The following is a 24,051-nucleotide window of genomic DNA, read 5'->3' as shown; positions in this document are numbered from 1 at the left end:
TACCCCTCCCATTTTCTCCCAACACACAAAACAAGCAGGAAAGGGAATCCAGAGATCATTGACAAGAATCCCAGAAAGATTCCAAAGTTGGTAAACGGCCAACGGGGAGACTGAGGCTGGAAAGTCCTGCCTGCCCTGAGTCCATCTGCAAATTATCTTCCTCTGGCTTTGTCCCCTTCACACGCAGGATTTGATCTCCTTCCGTGTTTTTCCCCACTAGGTGCTGATGCAGTTCCAGAGATTGAACTACAATAGGACAAGTTCCAAAACCAAACACAAAACTAAAAAAGCATCTCAACGGAAGAAGCAGGACACAGTCTTCCTGGCCTTAGAGTGGAGAAAGGCAACCCCAGTCCTGGGGCAGGAAGGAGTTCTGGGGCAGAGAAGTCTTAAAGACTCCCACTTTCAGTGGTTGTTTCTACTCCTGGGAAAGTCCCTGCAACCCCTAAATCTCAGGAGTTCTGAGGGGCTGTCTCTGCTGTTTGCCCAAATTCACTGACTGAAATGGACCCGTGCTCTGAGTAAGGGGGATTTTGGGGTGCCCTCCAGTGGCTAGGGAGAAGGGTTGCCACTTCTCCTTCCTCCCACATACAGTAGCTGATGACTCTGGAAGATTTCCTAGGTCAGGAACGAATATGAGAGTCTGTGCAAGTTTTCCATTACTGCAGGAAGTAAAAGACCCAAACCACACACATGGGCTCTAAAACAAAACAAGGGCTTTAATCTCCTAACATGCAAATCTATCACGGTACTATTTAAAACAACTAAATGGTGCCCCCTACATAAGGAAATAGATGGGGGGAAGGGGTGTGGAGACAATGGGCACAAGGATGCAGCTGCTGAGGAATCCCTGCAGGGCCACTGGACACTTGCTCAGCCCTGAGGTTGACTGCGGCCAGTTCTTCTCCTTCTTGAGTGCTGCTGACCAGCTAGGACCGGGGCTCCAGCTGGCAGGACAGGGTGTAGCTAAGGACAGAGGGACACCTGTGAGTTGCCCAGGAGCTTCCATTCAAGAGTCCCTGCCAGTGTTTGCCCACAGCTGGAGTCTGGCGCCCCAGCAACAAGGCCTGAGGCTGCCCAGGGAAGGAGGATCCCAGGAGTGGCCAGCAGAAAGAGTCCACCCTGAACCTCACCGACCCAGCTCCTGATGGGCCTCACCTCTCAGCCTCGCTGAGCGGCTCCATAGCCTGGAACCAGGCCCAAAAAGGATCCTCGGGCTCTAGGGTGTAATTCTCGGCAGCCACCTGGAGCAGCATGATGTCCGTCATGACTTGGTATTCCTGAGCAGACAGAGAAGCACAGGATGCATAGGGAGCCTGGGGTGGGGGGGGAGCTGCAGGGCCTGGTGACGGTTGAGGAGCGGGACCGGGGACCTATCCCAGGTCCTGGCACACATGGCCACCCTCCTGCTTGCAGATTCATCTGGTCTCCACCTGTTCTCAGAGGTGAATATCAGTAGCCCCTCCTCCGGGAAGTTCTCCTGGATGCCATGCTTTGTCCCCATCTCCTAACGGGATGAGACTTGCACTGCTTTCTTCTCAAGGGATCCCAGGAAATGTGAGGTGGAGGGCATGGAGCCAAGCAATGTTCTTCCCAGGGACATCTCTGAGGCCCACTCCCTACCCTTCCCTGCGGGAAGCGCCACATATGCTCACCTTATTTCTTTTGCGGTGGTTGATCTCATTCCCCTGGAATGCAGACAAAGTCCATCAGAATGAGGCCCCTGGTTCTTAGGAGCACTTGATTCCCATCCCTTCTCATGCTGCACCATGGCCAGGACCCATGAGGGGGCCGTGCATACACAGATAGTGGGCCTGGGATCTAGGCCAGGCTCTGGGGTCCAGAGAAAGGAGGACATGGGGCAGATGGACTGGCTACAGGTCGGGACCCTGCAGCACCACCCTCTCGGAAGACAGTAGGGGAGGCCGAAGCCTCAGGCAGGAAGGGGCTGCTGCGGCTACTGAGGTGCTTGCTGACGTGGAGGGTCCTGACTTCATTCTCCCCCCACGGGCAAACTCACCGGGGGAGGCTGAGGTCCACTCAGACAGACCTCACGCAGCTTTGCCTTCAGGAAGCTCTGCTGCTTCACCAGTCTTCGGCACCGGGAGCCGTGGCCTAACTGCAGCCTCACCTCGCTCATCCCTGAGATGGGCAACAGCCCCCAGGCTCACAGGGTAGCCGTGAGGCTGTCATGACGGGAGGTTTGCCGAGTCCTGAGAGCTCAGGCCTCAGTACAGGGGCGTTCTGCTCCCAAACCTCCGGATTCTGGTCCCTCCCCCACAATCCTCAGGCTCACCCACCTCCAGATAGTCCTCCATGGCGGTATCTAACATCACCAGCTCGGTGAGGAAAGTGCCAAGGAAAGGCACGACACCCTGTGTCATGAGGGGGAGGGTTGGGATGAGTCCCTGCTCGCTGGTGTCCACAGGGACCCTCCACTGAAAACGCTCCAGCCTCCTAGCCCACCCCATGGGCTCATGTGGAGCAGCCTAGGACCCTTAGCAGCCTCCCCCGACGGGTTCCCTTTCCCCTCCCCCCCAGAACATCAGACTCCTCCTCATCACCTTCAGGGCCTGCTTTACAAAAATGCCAGGGAATGGAGCACTAGGCCGGTCCCTCTCCACCCGCAAAACCCATTCTCTATGGACCTTTCTGGACCCTCCTCCTGGTTCTTTTGAAATAAGAATTGTAGAAGCTGTGGCCCCAGGAGCCGCAGCTGGAGTGGGAAGGACGCCGCCCCCTTCCTGATCTTTCCTTTTTGGGAGGCTTCCAGCCCTCAGAGAGGAGCCCTCCTCCTCCTCTGACTTTGGAGGCCCTGGGCCTCAGGCACATTCACCTTCTTCTGCATCCTCTTCTGGGCTCCACGGAGGGCCATCACCAGGGTGGCAAATCTATTGGACGGTCGTTCCTGCAGGGCCAAGGACAAGTTCCTTGAGACCATCATACCCTCAGGCCACTTGCCCCCACCATCTTGGACGTCAGAACCTAGACATCTGACCTAACTCATACTGATCCTGAGGCCCCATTATCCAGAAGCAGGCCGTGAGTGATTCCAGAACAATCTCACTCCAACGTTCACTCCATGTGTGAACTTGACCTTGCAGCCTGGCCTCCCCGAGCCTGTTTTCTCATCGGGAAACGTGACAACTCCACCTATCTCCCATGGTCTCCTGAGGACTCAGGGTCCTATTACTCTAATCATTGTTGTGGCCCTCAACCCAGCCCAACCCCATCACTGAGCACAGGTCTGTCCTCTGGGCTCTCCAGGTTTGTAGAGGCCCCCACCTGGGCCAGCTGTCGACACAGAGAGAGAGGGTGTCTAGGCTAGGGAGTCTGCTTGGACACCACCTGCTTGCCCCCTCGCCACCAACGGCATCCTCACCTAGGCTGTCGCCACATTCATGACAAAGGCTTCCCCTCCCCAAGGAATCCTTCAGACCATTCCCGACTTCATCCACTCAGGACCCTGTTCCCTCCCACCCCTCCTCTCTTTCCAGACCTGCACCTTCCAGGCTACCTTGATGAGCAGGTTCCTGCCCTGTGCGGTGTCCTTGCTGCACAGCTTTTGAAAGATCCTCAATGGCTTCCTGAAGAGAGGCAAGGGAGGCACGATCAATGGACGGATAATGTGGCAGGGTTGAGTGTGAGTGCCTTTTCTTTGAGAACCCCAGAGTGTCAACCTGCCTGGTTGAGGGTTTCTTCTGGGATGCTCTGAGCACTAAGGTCTTTGTAGGACATGGGAGGGAGCTCTCATGTGGCTCGTCCTGGGCCTCCCTTCCCATATTCATTGAGAAACGCTGTTTGGGTCAATTTGGGGTTCAAATGGGCAGAGAGCTTAGTGGCTGTCAAGGAAACACGTGAAGAGATTTAATGCAGCTCAGCCCCATGTGGGACATTTGGCAAAACTGATTTCTAAAGCGGGAGGCATGGTGGCCTCCTCACCAGGAAGGCTGAGAGACGCACCCACCAGCCCAGGTCCTGTGGTCGGGGTTTGCCACCTCCCAGAAGGTCCAAGCTGCCTGAGAGGGAAGAGGACAAGCCTCTGGGAGCTCCCTCGTCCATCCTGGTCCCTCCATGGAGAGAGGCCTACTCACCTGGAAACCTTCCCCCACGTGTTCTCGAGGCGGTGAATGGAGACACTCTGCAGAGCCGAGAGGATGGCACGTAAGGACGAGTAGTTCCTCAGGGCTTGACAGGCCTGGGGAGGGAAGAGAATGGGCTGTCACTTGGGGAGCCGGCACCTGATTGGCTCTCAAGCTTCAGTCCCCCTCAGGGGAAAGTGCTCCTGCTGGAGGAAGCCGCTGTCCAGGGACCTGCCGAAGGGCACACGTGAGGCCCAGAGGAGGAGGAAGATTTTACCTCACTCCAAGGAAGGAGCCAGGCAGAAACCGAGCATCCCAGCATGGGGCCATGCAAGGCAAGGTCAGCATGCCCCTGGACGGAAGAGCCTAGGGACTGCACAGTCCCTAGGGCAAAGACCAGGGCCTTCCACCCTGACACCTGATCAAGGGAAGAGCAGTGCCCGAGACTCAGGAGAGCACCTCGGCTGGGCTTCCCGTTGCATACCTTGGCCACCTTGATCCAGTGCTCCACCACCATGGCCCTGTCCCGGGCTGTCATGCTTGGGTTGCCAAGGCAGGTGGTGATGACACACTTGGCCACACCGTTGAACTGGGCGACAGTGGCCCGGACTGTGGGTGCCAGGTGCTCATTGCCAGGCTTGTTGCGCTTGGACCAGACGGAGCCCAGGCACTGATGGGGCAGCAGCTTCTTGAACAGCTCCTAGAGAACAGGCGGACCTTGGTTCACCCAGCCATTTTCCATGCAAGACTCATGTCCTACGTAGGGGTCACAGGTCAGAGCTGAACCTCAGGGAGCTGAGAATCTGGCCTGAGCCTGGTTGGAGACCGTGGATTTCATTCCATTGCTTTTCCCTGAGGGAACCCAGTACACAATGACCCAGGAGCAAACAGAGCAAGGGAAGGAAGGAGGGCATTGGCACCCTGATCATGCTCAGGAACTCCCAGCTCCAGGTGGCACTGCAAGGTGGTCCAACCCAAGGGGGCTTCTTCCCCTCCCCTCCAACTGGTCATCCCCCTGGTCCTTCCCCCCTTTCAGATGCACATTCTCACACGGGAGCTGCAACCACACGTTCTTCCGTCTGCCCTGTCCTCATGGACACATCAGATGCCTAATCAATGCTGAGGGTACTCATCCTCCAAGGCACATGAGTGGGTGACCCATGGACTTGACTGAAGACAGGGAGCTGCCCTCCTCCACCCACGGGACCAGGGCCTGCCCATTGGTCTCTCCATTCTGGCTCATTTCTTCTCCCTAGTACCTCCGTATCAGTGCTTATCAGGGTCTCTCGCTACAGTCCGCAGCTGGATAGTGAAAGCTTGGGGCTAAGCGCCTTGATGGGTTGACAGGGTTGGGAAGTGGTGGAGCTGAGATTTGGTCCCAGACCATAGGAGTCCACATCAGGGAAAGGCAGGTGTGGGGCAGGTGAGAGCAGAAGGAAGGCCTGCCCCTGGCCCACCCTGAGAGCCCAGCTGCTCACCGCATCCATATACGTGAGCTGCTCTGCCACCAGCCTGGGAGGGAAGTCCAGGAGGTCGGGCTTCTCCTCACCCAGCTGGTTCTTTGGGGTGACACAGCAGTGGCAGGAAGCCTCTGGGGCCGCGGTGGGCTCTGTGGCTGTTGCCTGAGTGAAACTTTCTAGCAAAAAGGGTGGTCCAGCTGACTGCTGCTTAGCACCCGGCACACATGCAGAAGATGGGAGCTCGGGTTGCAGTTCTGGAACAGCTGACGGAGGGGAGGCTGGCTCTGACACCGCAGGTGACAGTTGACACAGAGCCGGGGTCGCCTCTAGCTCTATAGGAGGCCCTGTTCCTGGCTCTGCCGCTGGAAGGAGCCCTGGAGCTGGCACTGGGGCAGGAGACAGAGAAAGGTTCATCCACATCACTGACTTTCCGTATGCCTTTGCAAAACCAGGACAGACCCCATGGCCTTGAAAGGAATACCCAGCCCATGAACCGCATCCCAGTTAGCCTTCCCAGCTTGCCATCCCCCTTACCCTCCACCTCTGCCTCAGTGAGCGCCAGAAGTTCCCGCTGCATCAGGAGAAGGGGGACATGGTTTGTCAGGTCCCAGGCATGCCACTTCAGAACCATGGCCCCATGCACATAGGCCACCTTGATCTCGACACGGTCACAGCCCAGGGACTGATAGATAGCCTGCAAATTCTGGCCAGGCCAGGTACCCAAGAAGGGAGACAGGGTGCTGGGGAGAGTCATATGTGGAACAGAGTCAGAGGCCTGGCCTTGCATTGCACATGCTACTCCCACAGCACCGTTCTTTCTGTATGGGTCCCAGAGGATGGCCCCAGCCCCCTTCCAGCCCCTCTCTAGCTGTCCTCGTAGTGGGAGGCCTGGTCCTCCAGAAAACCTGAATGAGTCTGGTTTTTCCACTTCTCCTCTCCTCTACCTGGCCATGGGCCTGGTCTACTCTATCCTCCATGCACACCAGTATCAAGGCTCAGGTTGGAGGCAGATTTGTGAGTGGTCGGCTCAGCACACCCTCGGTTCTTGGCCCCGGTTGGGGTGGTCAGCAGGGAGGGGCAGGCAGAGCAAGTTGGGACCGTCAAAGGGATGGGTGTTTCAGGCACCCACTGAGCCCAGACTGTGCTCTGCCGCCCAGAGGGCCCGGGACCCCCTCCACAGCCTTCTTTGACTCATCTGCTTCTTCACATGAAGCCCCCCAGATGAAGCCCACCCACTGGAAATCAAGAGATCGGTGAGATCCCTGGTTCGGCAAATCCCTCCCCAGCCACCACCCCTGTAGTCCCCCACCCTGCTCTGTGGAGGCAGCCAGCCCTGCTTCTGGACCCAAACCCCTGTCAAAGTTTTACTTGATCATTTCATCTGTCCTATGATCCAGCTCTCGGTGGATCCTTTCAAAGCTAGAGGAGGCTACGAAGATATCACATCTAACAACCATTGGACATGCGTGCTTAGGGTGTGCAGAGTGCCTATCTGACCCTCTGACTAGAACTGAGACCCAGACACTGTATCTCCTCTCTCCATTCACATTCCTAGGTGCTTAATATACATTCTTGAATGACTACTTCCCAGCCCGCACTTTCCAAATCCTGAGTGGCCCGTGGGCTGGTCTGCCTGCTCCCAGTGTGCCCCTGAGCTGCTCACACAAAGGACAACTACCAGAACCATCTAGATGGAATCTCAGAAGTCCTTTGCACATGGGGAAACTGCCTGCTTTGCATTTCCTTTCGTCAACCCAGAAGGGCCACCGGCCTGTGAGGGTTGCACTTGAGAGCTTCTTGACCGGAGAGAGAGAACTATTAAGCAAGAAGATGCCCAGCACGTCCAGGAGCCCTTTCTACAGAGCCAAGCACCAGAGTAGCCCGTGCCATGTTTCCTCCCATGATTTCCTACAGTAACTGTATGAGGTTCATCCTCTTAACCACCCCAGTTTTCAGAAGAGGAAAGGGAAGGTCAGAGAGGGGTAGTGCCATTCCCGAGATGTACACCCAGTAGATGGGAGGCTCACCCTGTGCTGTGCATGGGGTGGGCACTCACCTATTGAACTGCTGGCCCAGGACCTGTGTGGCTGAAGTGAACATCTCGTACATGCAGAAGATCGTTGAGGTGGTTGAGATGCTCCCATCTGGGAAGGATGGCACCAGGGACTGTACGAAACGCTCCATTGTGCCTTCTCGGAGCCTCAGCATCGTCTGGGCCTCATCCAGGGACAGGGATGATTCCTTTTCCCACCAGGTAGAGAAGGGGGGTGTGGGGGGCAATGGAGTCAGCTTCAACACCACGAACCACCAGGATGATCAGGGTCTGGTGCTCAGACCAGAGAGTCCCATCCCTTCGGGAACTTGTGCAAGAAAAGGGACTTGAGGGCCCACCCAGAAAAAGGCTCTAGGCTTGAAAGTACAATTGCCTTTAGGGGTGAAATGAGAAAGCATTGGTCACTTCAACACATCTTGTTAGCTGAGCCACCACAGCATTTCTCTCTCTGAATAGGCTTTATTAAGAACTGTATGCCTTTGAGTCATCAGTCAACATCCCTACTGCAGACAGGAGAAAGCAGAGGCTTAGCATCTCCAACGCTGCTCGAGATCATAGACGTTGGGCCTGAGAACTGTCCAGAGCATGGAATGCATGGCATTTCCCTAGGCTGCTGCGGCCTGGTCTGTTCCTCAGGTGGGGAGAAAGGTTCAGGGGAAATCCACCTTCCTCGGCAGGCCCCAGGGGAGCCGGTTGTTTCTAGTGTGGGTTCTGGCCTTGCCGTGATCATCTGTGGGTCCTGAGATTGGACATCAATCTGGACCTGTTCTCACCCCAGACCAGCATTGGATGATGTTGTGGGCCGAGGCACCTGCTGCTTGTCAAGGGAGATGGAGTAGCTGAGCCTTTGGAGCAAGCAGCTCCTCAAAGATGGCCTGGATTGAACTCTGAAAAGACAGAGTCCACTACCTGGGCCAGGAGGCATCAGAGGCCTTGCACCCAATCCGTGCTTGAAAGGCTGAATCACGGTGGCAGACAACCTCCCATACGGAGGTCCAAAAAGACATATGAGGACACAGCTTGTGACCCGGGGGACATACAATGAGTCGATGTGTTCTGAGAGGTGATACGTTACAGAGGAACATATAGAATGGCTTCATCCCACCGTTCCTTTTATGTTCAATCACCCTGTGTGGGGTGAGGATTCATAAGGCCTTGGACACGTTCTCCAAGGACAGTGGAGCTGGGTTCTACACAGGATGGCTGGGGTGAGTCAAGAAAATACTCAAAACAGTAGCAAAATGCAAAGACACTCATGGCTGTGGGAAAAGTCACACAAAACAGAATGAAACAGAATAACCCACGCCCCAAACTGCAAAAAACATGAACACTATTCTCTACCATTCCCACCTATGGGAAGAGTGTCTTCCTACCTTCTCCCATAGCTGGTGGTGGAGGTGTGGATACTGGGATGACTTTGTGGTTGGGCCTGCGGGGCACTCATATAGAAACACCATGGGAGGGCCCCAGGTTTGTCCCCATATTTGTGTGGGGGCCCTGGGTGTGTGGAACCCTCTTCCCATTCTCACCTCAGAGCGGCACTGATCCTGGGTGGCCTGGTGCACCTGCCACTTGTCTAGGGCGTTGTAGTTGAAGTCCCAGACCAGCTCTTCGATGACCTCCTGGGTGCAGCTCTGAAAATGCAGTGCCCCATAGACATGGGGTCAAGAGACATTAGTGTCCTCCCGGGACATTGCCACAAGGGGCCACCCGCATTAGAAATCCTGCTCTCCAGTTGAGGCAAAGAGGGACAGCTGAAAAGACATCGAGCAAGGAGGTAGCCAGATGAAACTCTAGAGCTCGTGATTAACATCGAGGTAGTTGAGCTTGGTCCCCAGTGCTCAGCTTCTCATCCTGCCTGCTATGACCTGGGGTGTGAACATGAAAGATGGGCCAGGCTTCCAACACCTGGCAGCTTCCTTCTGCCCAGGAAGGGTGTGTCCCACATCCTCTGTCCCCTTCTCTACACATAGACAACCAGCCCCCCACCCCAACACACACACAGGGACACACATAATGAGGGGCAAGAGGTGTGGGCCTGCTGAGGTGACATCACAGTTGTTGCCTGCTCTCCAGTGGGCTGCCCTGAGCTGCCTCGTGTTACCTGTTGGTGTCTCCTGCCACATGTCCAGAGGGCTCGGAAAAGCGGGCTGAGCCGACGTCTACAATTATTTGAAAGTCTCTCTCTCTGGGCTTGCCTGGGCCCAGAGACCCTGAAGGGAGGAAGGCAGCAAGAGAACATCCTGTTCTCTCGAACGTCTCCACTCAAGTGAGCTGGAGAGCAGGTTGTCTTTTGAATCTGGGTGCCCGGTTACCAGAGTTCTAAGTTCGGTTGGGGCCTATCACAGAGGAAGTGAGGTCACTCTTTCAAGATTCTAATCCCTGGGACCATGTGTTCAGTCAGACCTATTCAGAGCCCCTTCTTGGCAGTTGACTCCTTAGCTTTCTCCCCCATGTCATCTCCTGAACTGGACACAATGAGCCAAAAAGGCCATAGCCACCACTCTCTGGAAATGGAACTAGGGTCCGAAGCTTCAGGAGGCAGAGCTGAATTCAGACCTTACGTTCTGTGTTTCTTTGCGCACTTGTGTGTCCTATGTCATTGCGTCTCTCACGTAGTCCCCACTTTCCCAGCCTGCAGTGTGGGGATCAGGCTAGAATCTACTTCCTTGGGACATCCTCTGGTGTCTGTGGATAAGAGTATTTATTACATGTGTGGGGTGGTCCCCTGTGTATCTGAGGCACAATTTTCAAGATGGAAGAATTACAAGAAGGGGTGGGACTTGGCATGGAGGGCCGCTCAGAAGAGGCCTGGGTTCCAGCCATGTAATACTGCAACTGTCACTTTCCCTCTTGGCCTCATTTTAAGGTGGGCACCATGATGGTCTGGAAAAGCAAGAAGATGCAGGCATTGTCAACCTCTGTAGTAAAACCATGCAATTGTTTCCCGTTATATGAAGAACGAGACCCCGTTACCTCGTTTGGGTCTATGAGGGGAGCGGCTTTCACCATGGCTCCCAGGGATCCTGACCTGTGGTATAGGCATCAGACTGTAACCGCTAAGTGGTCAGTGACTGGCTTTTGACCCACAGGACATATTCAACGTGATGAAGTACCATGCCTAGAGCTTCTCTACATGCCATGCAAAGAGTTTCTCACTCCCTAGTTACTTTCCATCATGTTCCACTACTCACTCCTTCCCTTTCCCTTCTTCTTCTCTCTCTCTGAAGCAGAACCAAGCACCGATGTTTTGAGCTGCCATCTACAGAGGCTCACAGGATAGAGAACGGAGGCAGTGCCAAGGCCAAAAGACACACAGGAACTCAGGTTCTGAGTCCGGATGGCATCCTGAGTCACGTGAGCCAAGTTATGACAAAATCCTCTTCCAGTATGGCCCTGGTCACAGCCGCAGCCACTGACACACCTTGAGCCTGGGGAACCATGCTAATTTGGGCCCGCATTCTTCACCCACAAATACTGTTAGAAATTAAAGCGATGCACCTGCACATGCAGGGTATCAGGGCAATGCAGTCCTGGGGCAACTCTAGATAAGTAACAGTCTCCCAGGCCTCAGCATCTGTCCCTGCCTTCCTCCCTCCCCTCTGCTCTCCTCCTAGTGTCCCTGCAGCCACCCTGGCTGCCTTTTTCACTCCTCTGGCCAAACTGGTTTCTGTTATTGAGTGTCTGCAGCACAAGTCACTTCTTCCTGAAACGCTGCTCCCTGACGTGTGCAGGTCTAGCTCCCTTTGGTCAATCTGTTCTCAGCAACCTCAGCCTCAGTGAGGCCTTTCATATCTTTCCATGCAATGACTCCCCAGCCTTCCTCCGTAGCACACTTCATTCCTAGTACAGAGCGCTTGCTCTTTTCTTTCACGTGCGTTCTCTTTGGAGCTTTGGTCCATGTGTAGACTGGGAGCTCCTAAAGCAAAGGAGCCCTAGGTAATTTCAGCTCCGCGCACGGGCCCAGCAAGATACCTGGCATAGGGCAGTGCTCAGTGTGTAGTTACTGAATGAATAATTGAGAAGATCTTGGAGCCCACCTCCCCTCTTAAGCACCTAGACTGCAGAATGCTACTAAAACTTTCAAGCTGTTTCTGGGCAGGGGCGACAACCACAATGGCCTCTGCCTGACTCTTCCTGCTCCAGTTCCTCCAGCAGAACTCACCAGGTACCATGGACAAGGAAGCACCCTGCACCCAGTTCTCCAGCTCTGGTGGCACAGCCCCACGCAGGCACACCAGCAAAAAAAGCCATGCCTTTTCTCAGGGGTCCTCAACGCAGTGCCTTTGCAGAGTCACAGAGCAAAGGAGCAGGATCTCTATTTTTCCCTTCACTGTGGAATCTGAGACAAAGAAGAGAAAAGGAGGAAGACTAACTCAGAACAAGAGATCAGATAGAAGTAACCAGAAGCAGAGGGCGGAGGGGGTGCAGGAATTGAGTGAATGGTGAAAAGGTACAAATTCCAGTTTCAGATCAATAAGGAATAGGGATTTACAGTACACCCCAGGACTACAGTTCATTACTGCTCTATGGTGTATTTGAGAGGTGTGAAAAGAGCAAGTTCTGAGAGTTCTCATCACAAAGAAAAACCTCTCTTTCTTTTCTTTTTACTTCATTTTTGTATCTCTAGAGATGATGATGGCGGCGGACTAAATTTATTCTGGCGATCGTTTCACAGTATACGAAAGGAACATCATTACGCCAGGTATCTTAAACATACACAGTTCTGTATGTCAAATGTATCAAAACAACTGGAGCAAAAAAATATTTTAATATTCATAGAGAGCATCAGGAAATTGGACATGGTAAAAAGAACTCACGTAAACAAAACTGAAAACAGCAGAACCGAAAGCCAGTAGGTTATCCTAGGGGTTAAAAACTTCAAGCCATTGGCATAGAAAGTCGATTCTGAAATTAAAAATCAGTGAATTAAAATTAAAGCAGATGAAATAGAATTTTAAAATTTTGTTCCATTTAACAATTTGTCAAAGAAGAGAAAGTCTTAATAAGTGACCTCAGATAGTAACTTTTGAAAAAACTGTTCATGTTTTGGAAAATTCTGATTGTAAGCTTCCAAGTGGGCACAGAATGAGAACATTTTGTTTGATCAAAGTCGCCTCATGGAAAATGGCTGAAGCAAAATGTCTGAGATGGGACTTAAACGAAAGGATATAAATGGCTAGACGAAATTGTCCCGAGTTCGTTTCTCCGTATTTGCAGTTTACATTTATTTTCATGTCGTTAAGTCCATTAAGTTCATGGAGTACATTCTAAGTGTATTCCATGCATTAATATGTTTGAACAACCTCCCTGTAACCCAGCTTCACATCTCATTGTATCTTGTAAAACTCAAACTCTATACCGTGAATCAGAAACTTCCGATGACCGCCTACTTCCAGCCCTTGGCAACACCATTCTACTGTCTTTGGCAATTTACTCTAGGTAGGTCCTAAGAGTGAAGTCAAAGTGTGTATTTTCATGAATACTCATCTACTTAGCATAATATCCTCCAGGTTCACCCATGTTGTGGCATATGTCAATGTCTTCTTCCACTTTGAAGAATCAATGCTATTCCAATATGTGTACATACAACATCTGTTCCTCCCTCGACAGATACTTGGATTGCTTTCATGGTTTAGCTATTATGAATAATGATGCCATGAAAATGTGTGTTCAGATATGTCTTCAAGACCATGCTGTCAATTAATTTGGGTATACACCCCAGAAGTGGAGTTACTGGAACACATAGTAAGTCTAATTTTAATTTTTTTTGAAACTACCATACTGATTTCACAACTATGCTGTTAAACATTCCTACCACACACACTGAATAAGGCTTCCATCTTCTCCACATCTTGGCCAACACTTGCTCTTTTTTTCCCTTCTGATTGCTTTTTTTTTTTTTGGAAGAGTCATCTTAAAGGATGTAAAATGGTATCTCATTGCTTTTTATAATTTGCATTTCCCTTAACATTAGTGATGTATCTTTTCAAATTTCTTTTCACGTGCACATCTTTGAGGATATGCCTATTCCCAATTTGCACATTCACGCATTGCATTCATTTTGTTGTCTGTTGTTGAGTTCATGTGATCTCTATTCATTCTGGATATTGAGCCCCTGCCAGATAGACAGTTTGCAAATATGGTCTCCCATCTTGTGGATTGTGTTTTTACTTCATTGCTAATGTCTTTAAAGTCACAAAGATTGTAAGTATTCTGAATGTCCTGTATGTGAATTTATTTTTCTTTTCTATCCTGTGCCTTGCAGGTCATATCCATTAAAGCATGGCCAAATCCTATTTTGTGAAGCTATGAAAATGAATATTATTGGGCTGCACTTCCGAGATGAAAAAGGTTCATTAGTGGAGTAAGAGAGCAGCATGAACTGGAGAAGCACTGGCATGATGATGGGGTCATGACGCTATGTGATCGCAAGAGGATAGGAATATGTATGATGGGCCAGCATGAGCTGTGTACTGGAAATGGGACCTTGTCCATTTTGTGCAGCACCTACGTGGATGATGGGAGCAGTGAGACATATGACTGGACGGATCCCCGAGCTCAGCCCTTCTTCCAAGTTAGACTTTCATTGCACTCTGATCCATTAACGTTTGAAGAGTTTCTTAATCAGATGAGGGACATAGTCTTACATGCTAGAAGGTGATGAACGTGGTGTGTGGGCGTGTCTGCAAGGAACTCCGTATCCCTCCCATCTTGGTGAGCCACTGTCTGGAGTCCATGGCAAAGAAGGTTAGAGTACTAAATTACACTGGGGTCAAACCAAAGGGGAACAGTATGTCCCTCCTATGCTGAGCTGAAGTCAGGCAAGACCTTTATATGTTTGCTCTGTGTTCCCAGTTCATGGTCCCTAAGTTCTGCAGGTTCCTCTCTGGGAGAGAGGAGATGGACATGTTTGAGGGGGAGCTGGAGAGCTGTATCACCACCAGGAATGAGACCGAGAGCCGACTCCCAGTCATCGTGCAAGTGAAAAAATGGGATCAATGTCACCAAAGAGAAAACCATCAGCCACCAGTATTCATGCCGCCTGTGAGGAAATCTTGTCTAGAGGCACTTGTAAGTGATGGAGGGTGCACACCTGTAGTAACTCTGTGGCAAGTACAGATGTTACCTGCTTGAGGTGACCCACCTTGAAGAGACAAAGTTTTTGCCACCCTGTCAAGGGTGCTCGGAATGGACTCGAAGGGCAAGAGGCCTGGAACTGAAAGCATGTTTGAAAGTCTCTTTAGGGCTGAAATGAAAAAGGCAGCATGCCCTGAAAACTGCCTCACCTTGAATAGGCTAGCTCCCTTCATTGCTTGTGGGAAGAAAAGAAATCATCCGGTATTTTTCGTATTGAAAACAAGAAAACACAGAACCTTGGATTTCCGTTATTTTTTTATTGAAATTCGATTAGCCGACATACAGTCCATCCTTATTTCAGATGTAGTGTTGAATAACTCATCAGTTGCATATACCACTCAGTGCTCATCACATCACGTGCCCTCCTCTATGCTCCTCACCCAATTGCCCCATCCCCCCACCCAGCTCCCCTCCAGCCACCCTCAGTTGTTCTCTGTGCTTAAGAGCCCCTCATGGTTTTGCTCCGTCTCTGATGGCTTCCCAGTCAGTTTTCCCTCCTTTCCCCTATGATTATCATCAGTTTTCACTCATATGTGGAACGTAAGAAACAGTGTAGAGGATCATAGTGGATTTTCTTTAAAAGGATGTTATTTTCTGTCTTTCCATGTTTGACCGCATTTCACTTTTCTTTAAAAATGACACGTTCAAATGATATGTCCATTGACCCTGGAGGGTTGGGCGTTCTTCACACTTCCTCAATGAGTTAGGACCCTGAACCAGGTGTCAGGAGAACCTCCTCTGTGTTATTGTTCCCCGGGTGCCCTTGTTGGGCTTCAGCTTCCTTATCTGTAATACGATGAGAGATACGAATGCTAAATATTTTCCGAAAGTTGTTCCCGCTCCAAACGTTCGATGGCTACCCATAGTCGAATATTGCTTCATCCACGAGACAAAGGTTAGGAATCGTTATTTCAATTACTTCGTGAAGACACACAACCAAGTAGAATGAGAACACCAGAGGAGCATCGCTCCAATAGGACTTGAGTGAAACTCTGCTCCAACTGCCAGTAGCATAGGACGTTACCTTTTACGTGAACACAGAGGTGGGCCCTGGCCTTTCCATAGAAACAGACTGTCCTTTTGTCTTTGGACATTTTCATTTACCTTTCGTGTGGATTGACGTTCAGCCCGATGAGACCTCATGAGGAAACTCTGCGTATTCTAAGCTTAGATCTCATAGGACTGATTTTTCTTAAGTTTTGAAACTACACTATAATTGACAGACAGTGTTATATTCCTTTCAGGTGAACAGCAGGGACTCAATAGTTCTGTACATTACTCAGTGCTCAGCACCATAAGTGTACTCTTAATCCCCATGACCTATTTCACCCATCCCCCCACCTGGCCATCCCTAGTCTGTGCTCTACATTTGAGACTGGTTTTTTGTTTGTTTTCTCTTTGTTCTTTCTTTTTGTCTCTTAAGTGCCACACAGGAGTCAAACCCATGTTAACTAACACACATCGACTTTAAAGCTTACCTCCGTTTCATGGTCTGGATGAAATGTGCTGACTATACCACCACGTTGACTCCACAGTGGCTCCCAGGGATCCCCACCCGTGCTATATACCTCCCTGTCTATCCACTGCCTGGTTGCTAATAGGTTTCTGACCAAGAGAATATGACAAAACATTGTCACTTTCCTGTTACTCTCTTCTGTTCCCTTCCTTTCTTTCCTGTATCCCTGCACTGGGGAAGCAAGCACTGGTGTTTAGAACTGCCCTACATAAAGGCCCACAGAGGAAGGAACCTAGGGAGTGCCCAGGCTAATAGGCAGAAAAGAACTCAAATTCAGGATTTCGCTTAAACCCACTTTGTTGAGTCTGAGCTAAATCCTGACATTAGTCACATCAGTGACTTGGGAGCAAATCTTACCACAGTTGGGCCTCGGGTGAGGCGCAGATTGCATCACACAGAGACCTGGGGGCAGAAACACCCAGTCTCAACTGTGCGGAGATTCCAGGCCCCCTCGAATTGGGAGCTAGGAAATATCACGCTTCAGAAGTGCTAAGCTTTCTAGTAGTGTTCTCAGAGACAAACAGATAGCTAACTCAGTCGACCAGGCTTCGGCACCTGGCCCTCCCATCCACTGCCATCTCTTGTTCTCACCTCCCAGCCTCCACCAGCCACTCTGGCCACTTTCCGAATCTTCTCTGGTCAAACTAGTTTCTGTCTGAGAGATTTGGCCCCAGCGGTGCCCTCTCCCTGACACACTGTTCCCAGAGGTGTGCAGCTCTTGCTCCCTCTTGTCAATCTGCTACCAGCAGATGTCACCATGTGGAGGCCTTCCAGACCCTCCTCTCCTGTGACTCCCTAGCCCTCCCTACTACACTGTGCTGGTAACTGGAGTATAATACCTGCTCTGTTCTTTCACACATCTTGCTTTCAAGGTGTTCTCCATCAGAACAGCAGAAACAACTTGGCCATTTGCAGACTGCACTGGGGCGCACCAACTCACCTGGCACAGGCTGAGCGCTCAGAGCATAGTTGCTGAAAGAAGAAATGGGAAGGTCTTGGGGCCCTGCCTTCCATCCTTGTCACCATGTCCATTCCTGAGCCCGTTATGCTAGCACTGGGATGGGCAATGTGAGAGGCTAGAATGGATATCAAGTGGCCAAGATGTACTCGGCTGCTTAGTGCCTTTTCCAGGTTGAATGCGCTTGGGCGGATGTCAATGTGTGATGCAAAGATCATCATACCTGGTGCCCACTCCCATGGGTCCACCTACATGTCTGTTCCCCACGACTAATTGTCATAAATCTTCTTCCTCCCAGTCCCTGACCAACGAGCCAAATCATCTACCACTGCCACGAGCCAATGTATATTCTTTCCTCAGGCTGCTTTTCTTTCCATACCACCTGAAAGAATTGAAAGAATTTTGAAATGCTCGAAAGAATTTCCCGTCGCTGCATTCTATCAAGACTACCCTGAACGGGGCTGTAGTATATCTGCAGCCACTTTCCATCCTGCAGCCACATCCAAGCCCATTCAGCCATGAACCAACCTCAGTCTTTTCCCTCCTCTGTCGCCTGGAGCAATATTGGGTCTTCTGCCCGTCCTCTCTGAAGCTCCTCTGGCCCGTTCATGGGGACTTGCGAGGGAGCCCGTGCACCACACACAGAGTGGCCCCTAGCGCCTGCCTCTGCCCACGTGCCAGGGCTGACTCAGGAGCTCAGGCTCCCACCTAACCCCCTTTCAGCCTCGGCCATCCCTCTTGGAAGGACTTTGTGCTCTGCACACATTGCAGAGATACAGGAGGGCACAGGAAAGAAAACCCACTGACCTAAAGAAGCTCCTAAACTATTGACCTCCTTCCATCCTGCCTCCATATGCCCTGGAAGAGAAGAGGAGGAGAGGCCTGCAGGTGTGGACAAAGCCCTGCCCTGGCTGTTTATCTTCCTGACAATAAAAAGGCCTCCTCGTTGCGGCCAAACTGTTGCTGAAAATTCTGTTTTCAGTGGTGAAACAGATAACTTTGGTCAAATGGCCTGCTGGCGCCGTTTGTCAGGGTGGTCCGTGGACAAGTGGCCTCAGCATCCGCAGAGGGCGTGTTGGAAATGCAGAGTCTCAGGTCCCTCCCAGTGTTACTGAATCAGAATCTGTATTTTCACGAGATCCCCAGGGGATCCAGGCCTAAGACAATGTCTCAAAAACCACTGTTGAATGTTCCCCAAAGAGAAAGCTAATCGGCACCTTGATATACCAAATGGGGAAGGCACGGTTGTTTCCTGGGCCTTTTTGGCAGTTTCTAGCATTCTAGAATTCCATAAAGGGTTGATTCCCCAGTGGACATGGTGGGAGTTGTTGTGCAGGAAAGGAAAGAACACCATACCTGCTGGGAAACTGAGCAAGGACGGAAGCTATGCATGGGCCCAACAGCAAGAGCTGCAACGCACCAAGGCTGATCCCCTGCTCTAGAGCTCTCTGCTGTTCTTATGCTAGATCCCTTTGTGTCAGGTGATGGGATGGGAGATTGTTCTTGCTTTTGGAGCTGGCCTGTATTGCTGTAACCGGTCCTCTAAGATTCACTTTTGTTGTATCCCAAAGTTTTGGGACGCTTGTCTTGTCATTGTTCTTGGATTCCATGTAATTTTTTTTCCTATTTTGAATTCCTGGTTGACCCACTCATTTCTCAGGAGCGTGTTCTTTCACCTCCTTGTGTTCATGGTCTTTCCAGGTTTTTCTCTTGTGGTTGATTTCTAGTCCATACCATTGTGGTCAGAAAAGATGTATGCCATGACTTCCATCTTTTTGAATTAGTAGAGACTTGTTCGGTAGCCTAATATGTGATCTGCTCTGGAGGACGTTCCATGTGCAATCGAAAGGAATGAGTATGTGCTGTTGGAGGATGGAATGTTCTGCATGCGTCTGTTAAAACCAGTGCATCACCCAAAGCCACTGTTTCCTTGTTGATTTTCAGTTTGGATCATGTGTCCGTTAATAGAAGGGGGGTGTTAGATCCCCTACTGTATTGTATTACAGTCAATTAGTTGCCTGCTTTTTGTTATTAACTGTTTTACGTATTTGGGTCCTCCTATGATGGGTGTCTAAAAATTTAAAATTGTTCTATCTTCTTGTTGCATTGTCTCCATGATTGGGACACAGTGTCCTTCTTTGTGACTCACTACTCTCTCTTTTTTTTTTTTATATTCTGTTTTGTCTGATAGAAGTATTCGTACCCCTGCTTTGTTTTGGCAACCAGTTGCATGCGAGATGCTTCTCATCTGCTCACTTTCAATGCGCAGGGGACCCAGTAGGTCTGGGGGCTCAGGCTGAGTACCTAATTTCGGACAAGTCAGTGTAAGTGTGCAAACTGAGACTGAGTGTGTAAACTGTTGAATATTAGTGACAATGGAATATTACTCAGCCATCAAAAAGAACGATTTCTCAACATTTGCTGCAACATAGACGGGACTGGAGGAGATAATGCTAAGTCAAGTCAAACAGAGAAGGAAAATTATCATATGGTTTCACTCATTTATGGAACATAAGAAGTAGGAAGATCAGTAGGAGAAGAAAGGGAAGAAGGGGGGGTAAACAGAAGGGGGAATGAACCACAAGAGACTATGGACACTGGGAAACAAACTGAGGGCTTCAGAGAGGAGGGGAGTGGGGGATTGGGATAGGCTGGTGTTGGGTATTAAGGAGGGCACCTATTGCATGGTGCACTGGGTGTTAGACGCAAGGAATGAGTCATGGAACTTTACATCAAAAACTAGGGAAGTACTGTATGCTGACTAACATAATAAAAAAAATTATTATAAAAGAAATAGAGATGATGGACTTCAGAAAACATGGACCTAAAAGTCATGACGGACAGCAAGGAGAGTGTGGGGTTTCTCTGGTCAAGGATATGGCCCATTATCCTGGCAAGAAAGAGCCCGTCCCTGATCCATCAGATGCCAGCCAGGGAACAGTAGCTATTGTGCATCTGACCCAGAGCCTGGGGCCTGGAGGGAACTGCTGCTTCAGAAGAACTGCATAAGGAGATGCACGAAGGCTGGAAATCCTGGCTCCTAGGTCAGCATAGATGTTCATGGAACCAGGCTCAGGTGTGCCCTTTAAAGTACCCCTCCCATCTTTTCCCAACACACAAAGCAAGCAGGAAAGGGAATCCAGAGATCATTGACAAGAATCCCAGAAAGATTACAAACTTGGTAAACGGCCAACGGGGAGACTGAGGCTGGAAAGTCCTGAATGCCCTGAGTCCATCTGCAAATTATCTTCCTCTGGCTTTGTCCCCTTCACATGCAGGATTTGATCTCCTTCCATGTTTTTCCCCACTAGGTGCTGATGCAGTTCCAGAGATTGAACTACAATACGACAAGTTCCAAATACGGGGGCAATACAAAACCAAACACAAAACCAAAAAAGCATCTCAACGGAAGAAGCAGGACACAGTCTTCCTGGCCTTAGAGCGGAGAAAGGCAACCCCAGTCCTGGGGCAGGAAGGAGTTCTGGGGCGTACAAGTCTTAAAGACTCCCACTTTCAGTGGTTGTTGCTATTCCTGGGAAAGTCCCTGCAACCTCTAAATCTCAGGAGTTCTGAGGGGCTGTCTCTGCTGTTTGCCCAAATTCATTGAATGAAATGGACCCGTGCTCTGAGTAAGGGGGATTTCGGGGTGCCCTCCAGTGGCTAGGGAGAAAGGCTGGCACTTCTCCTTCCTCCCACATACAGTAGCTGATGACTCTGGAAGATTTCCTAGGTCAGGAACGAATATGAGAGTCTGTGCAAGTTTTCCATTACTGCAGGAAGTAAAAGACCCAAACCACACACCTGGGCTCTAAAACAAAACAAGGGCTTTACTCTCCTAACATGCAAATCTATCACGGTACTATTTAAAACAACGAAATGGTACCCCCTACATAAGGAAATAGATGGGGGGAAGGGGTGTGGAGTAAATAAGGCGCAAGGACTGCCCATATGCAGCTGCTGAGGAATCCCTGGAGGGCCACTGGACACTTGCACAGCCCTGAGGTTGACTGCGGCCAGTTCTTCTCCTTCTTGAGTGCTGCTGACCAGCTAGGACCGGGGCTCCAGCTGGCAGGACAGGGTGTAGCTAAGGACAGAGGGACACCTGTGAGTTGCCCAGGAGCTTCCATTCAAGAGTCTCTGCCAGTGTTTGCCCACAGCTGGAGTCTGGCACCCCGGCAACAAGGCCTGAGGCTGCCCAGGGAAGGAGGATCCCAGGAGTGGCCAGCAGAAAGAGTCCACCCCGAACCTCACCGACCCAGCTCCTGATGGGCCTCACCTCTCAGCCTCGCTGAGCGGCTCCATAGCCTGGAACCAGGCCCAAAAAGGATCCTCGGGCTCTAGGGTGTAATTCTCGGCAGCCACCTGGAGCAGCATGATGTCCGTCATGACTTGGTATTCCTGAGCAGAGAGAGAAGCACAGGATGTATAGGGAGCCTGGGGGAGCGGGGAGCTGCAGGGTCTGGTGAGGGTTGAGCAGCGGGACCGGGGACCCATCCCAGGTCCTGGCACACATGGCCATCCTCCTCCCTGCAGATTCATCCGGTCTCCACCTGTTCTCAGAGGTGAGTATCAGTAGCCCCTCCTCCAGGAAGTCCTCCTGGATGCCATGCTCTGTCCCCATCTCCTAACGGGATGGGACTTGCACTGCTTTCTTCTCAAGGGGTCCCAGGAAATGTGAGGTGGAGGGGATGGAGCCAAGCAATGTTCTTCCCAGGGACATCTCTGAGGCCCACTCCCTACCCTTCCCTGCGGGAAGCGCCACATATGCTCACCTTATTTCTTTTGTAGTGGTTGATCTCATTCCCCTGGAATGCAGACAAAGTCCATCAGAATGAGGCCCCTGGTTCTTAGGAGCACTTGATTCCCATCCCTTCTCATGCTGCACCATGGCCAGGACCCGTGAGGGGGCCGTGCATACACAGATAGTGGGCCTGGGATCTAGGCCAGGCTCTGGGGTCCAGAGAAAGGAGGACATGGGCCAGATGGACTGGCTACAGGTCGGGACCCTGCAGCACCACCCTCTCAGAAGACAGTAGGGGAGGCCGAAGCCTCAGGCAGGAAGGGGCTGCTGCGGCTACTGAGGTGCTTGCTGACGTGGAGGGTCCTGACTTCATTCTCCCCCCACGGGCAAACTCACCGGGGGAGGCTGAGGTCCACTCAGACAGACCTCATGCAGCTTTGCCTTCAGGAAGCTCTGCTGCTTCACCAGTCTTTGGCACCGGGAGCCATGTCCTAACTGCAGTCTCGCCTCACTCATCGCTGAGATGGGCAAGAGACTCCGACCTCACAGGCGCAGCTCTGAGGCTGTCATCAGGGTAGGTTTGAGTCCTGAGAGCTCAGGGCTCATTACAGGGGTGCTCTATTCCCACAGGTCCAGATTCTGGTCCATCCCCCACAATCTTCAGGCTCACCCACCTCCAGATAGACCTCCACTGCGGTATCCAACATCAGCAACTTGGTGAGGAAAGTGCCAAGGAAGGGCACGACACCCTGTGTCCTAAGGGGGAGAGTGGGATGAGTCACTGCTCTCTGTTGCCCACAAGGACCCTCCCCTGAAAAAGCTCCAGCCTCCTGGCCCATCCCAGGTGACTGCGTGGAGCAGCTCTCGACACTAAGAGAGAGGGTGTCAAGGCTAGGGAGTCTGCTTGGACACCACCTGCTTGCCCCCTCACTGCCAACGGCATCCTCACCTAGGCTGTCACCACATTCATGCCAAAGGCTTCCCCTCCCCAAGGAATGCTTCAGACCATTCCCGACTTCATCCTCGCAGGACCCTGTTCCCTCCCACCCCTCCTCTCTTTCCAGACTTGCACCTTCCAGGCTACCTTGATGAGCAGGTTCCTGCCCTGTGCGGTGTCCTTGCTGCACAGCTTTTGAAAGATCCTCAATGGCTTCCTGAAGAGAGGCAAGGGAGGCACGATCAATGGACGAATAATGTGGCAGGGTTGAGTGCGAGTGCCTTTTCTTTGAGAACCCCAAAGTGTCAACCTGCCTGGTTGAGGGTTTCTTCTGGGATCCTCTGAGCACTAAGGTCTTTGTAGGACATGGGAGGGAGCTCACATGTGGCTCGTCCTGGGCCTCCCTTCCCATATTCATTGAGAAACACTGTTTGGGTCAATTTGGGGTTCAAATGGGCAGAGAGCTTAGTGGCTGTCAAGGAAACACGTGAAGAGATTTAATGCAGCTCAGCCCCGTGTGGGACATTTGGCAAAACTGATTTCTAAAGCGGGAGGCATGGTGGCCTCTTCACCAGGAAGGCTGAGAGACGCACCCACCAGCCCAGGTCCTGTGGTCGGGGTTTGCCGCCTCCCAGAAGGTCCAAGCTGCCTGAGGGGGAAGAGGACAAGCCTCTGGGAGCTCCCTCATCCATCCTGGTCCCTCCATGGAGAGAGGCCTACTCACCTGGAAACCTTCCCCCACGTGTTCTCGAGGCGGTGAATGGAGACACTCTGCAGAGCCGAGAGGATGGCATGTAAGGAGGAGTAGTTCCTCAGGGTTTGACAGGCCTGGGGAGGGAAGAGAATGGGCTGTCATGTGGGGAGCCAGCACCTGATTGGCTCTCAAGTTTCAGTCCCCCTCAGGGGAAGGCGCTCCTGCTGGAGGAAGCCGCTGTCCAGGGACCTGCCGGAGGGCACACGTGAGGCCCAGAGGAGGAGGAGGATTTTACCTCACTCCAAGGAAGGAGCCAGGCAGAAACGGAGCATCCCAGCATAGGGCCACACAAGGCGAGGTCAGCATGCCCCTGGACCAAAGAGCCTAGGGACTGCACAGTCTCTAGGGCAAAGACCAGGGCCTTCCACTCTGAGACCTGATCAAGGGAAGAGCAGTGCCCGAGACTCAGG

The 24,051-nt window shown here is 51.6% G+C and overlaps 1 protein-coding gene and 1 long non-coding RNA gene across 14 annotated transcripts in view; one reads left to right on the top strand and one right to left on the bottom strand.

Annotated features, from left to right (window-relative positions):
* Positions 1-24,051, top strand: part of LOC130543888 (uncharacterized) — a 310,572-nt gene that overhangs the window by 102,116 nt on the left and 184,405 nt on the right. For 11 of the 13 annotated variants that reach the window (XR_008959619.1, XR_008959621.1, XR_008959620.1 and 8 more), the window contains one exon: positions 221-711. The exons of the other annotated variants lie outside the window; for them this stretch is intronic. This is a non-coding gene — a long non-coding RNA (uncharacterized LOC130543888). Of the gene's footprint in view, positions 1-220; positions 712-24,051 lie in introns of those variants that run through there. 13 annotated transcript variants of the gene reach the window in all.
* Positions 697-22,225, bottom strand: LOC130543879 (ral guanine nucleotide dissociation stimulator-like). The gene is made up of 15 exons (XM_057312936.1): positions 21,982-22,225; positions 21,486-21,607; positions 11,761-11,937; positions 9,125-9,229; positions 7,599-7,783; positions 6,077-6,282; positions 5,561-5,928; positions 4,567-4,782; positions 4,095-4,198; positions 3,518-3,587; positions 2,837-2,908; positions 2,021-2,375; positions 1,656-1,688; positions 1,159-1,280; positions 697-966 (listed from the first exon to the last, which is right to left on the bottom strand). Exons 5-12 carry the CDS (start codon positions 7,748-7,750, stop codon positions 2,229-2,231), a joined length of 1,335 nt encoding a protein of 444 aa, XP_057168919.1. The 5' UTR covers positions 7,751-7,783; positions 9,125-9,229; positions 11,761-11,937; positions 21,486-21,607; positions 21,982-22,225; the 3' UTR covers positions 697-966; positions 1,159-1,280; positions 1,656-1,688; positions 2,021-2,228.

This window comes from Ursus arctos, unplaced genomic scaffold (genome assembly GCF_023065955.2).
Source record: "Ursus arctos isolate Adak ecotype North America unplaced genomic scaffold, UrsArc2.0 scaffold_16, whole genome shotgun sequence".
Classification (NCBI taxonomy): domain Eukaryota; kingdom Metazoa; phylum Chordata; class Mammalia; order Carnivora; family Ursidae; genus Ursus; species Ursus arctos.
Note: the sequence above shows the minus strand (reverse complement) of the source record. Positions and strands in the feature narration are given on the sequence as shown.

Excerpts from the sequence above, each read along its gene's own strand:
- LOC130543879 (XM_057312936.1), bottom strand. The coding sequence starts at position 7,750 with ATGCTGAGGCTCCGAGAAGGCACAATGGAGCGTTTCGTACAGTCCCTG. Across the intron at positions 4,783-5,560 it reads AGCTCACGTATATGGATGCG|GAGCTGTTCAAGAAGCTGCT; the intron begins GTGAGCAGCTGG and ends CCTGTTCTCTAG. Across the intron at positions 2,909-3,517 it reads GCAGGAACCTGCTCATCAAG|GAACGACCGTCCAATAGATT; the intron begins GTAGCCTGGAAG and ends TTGGCCCTGCAG.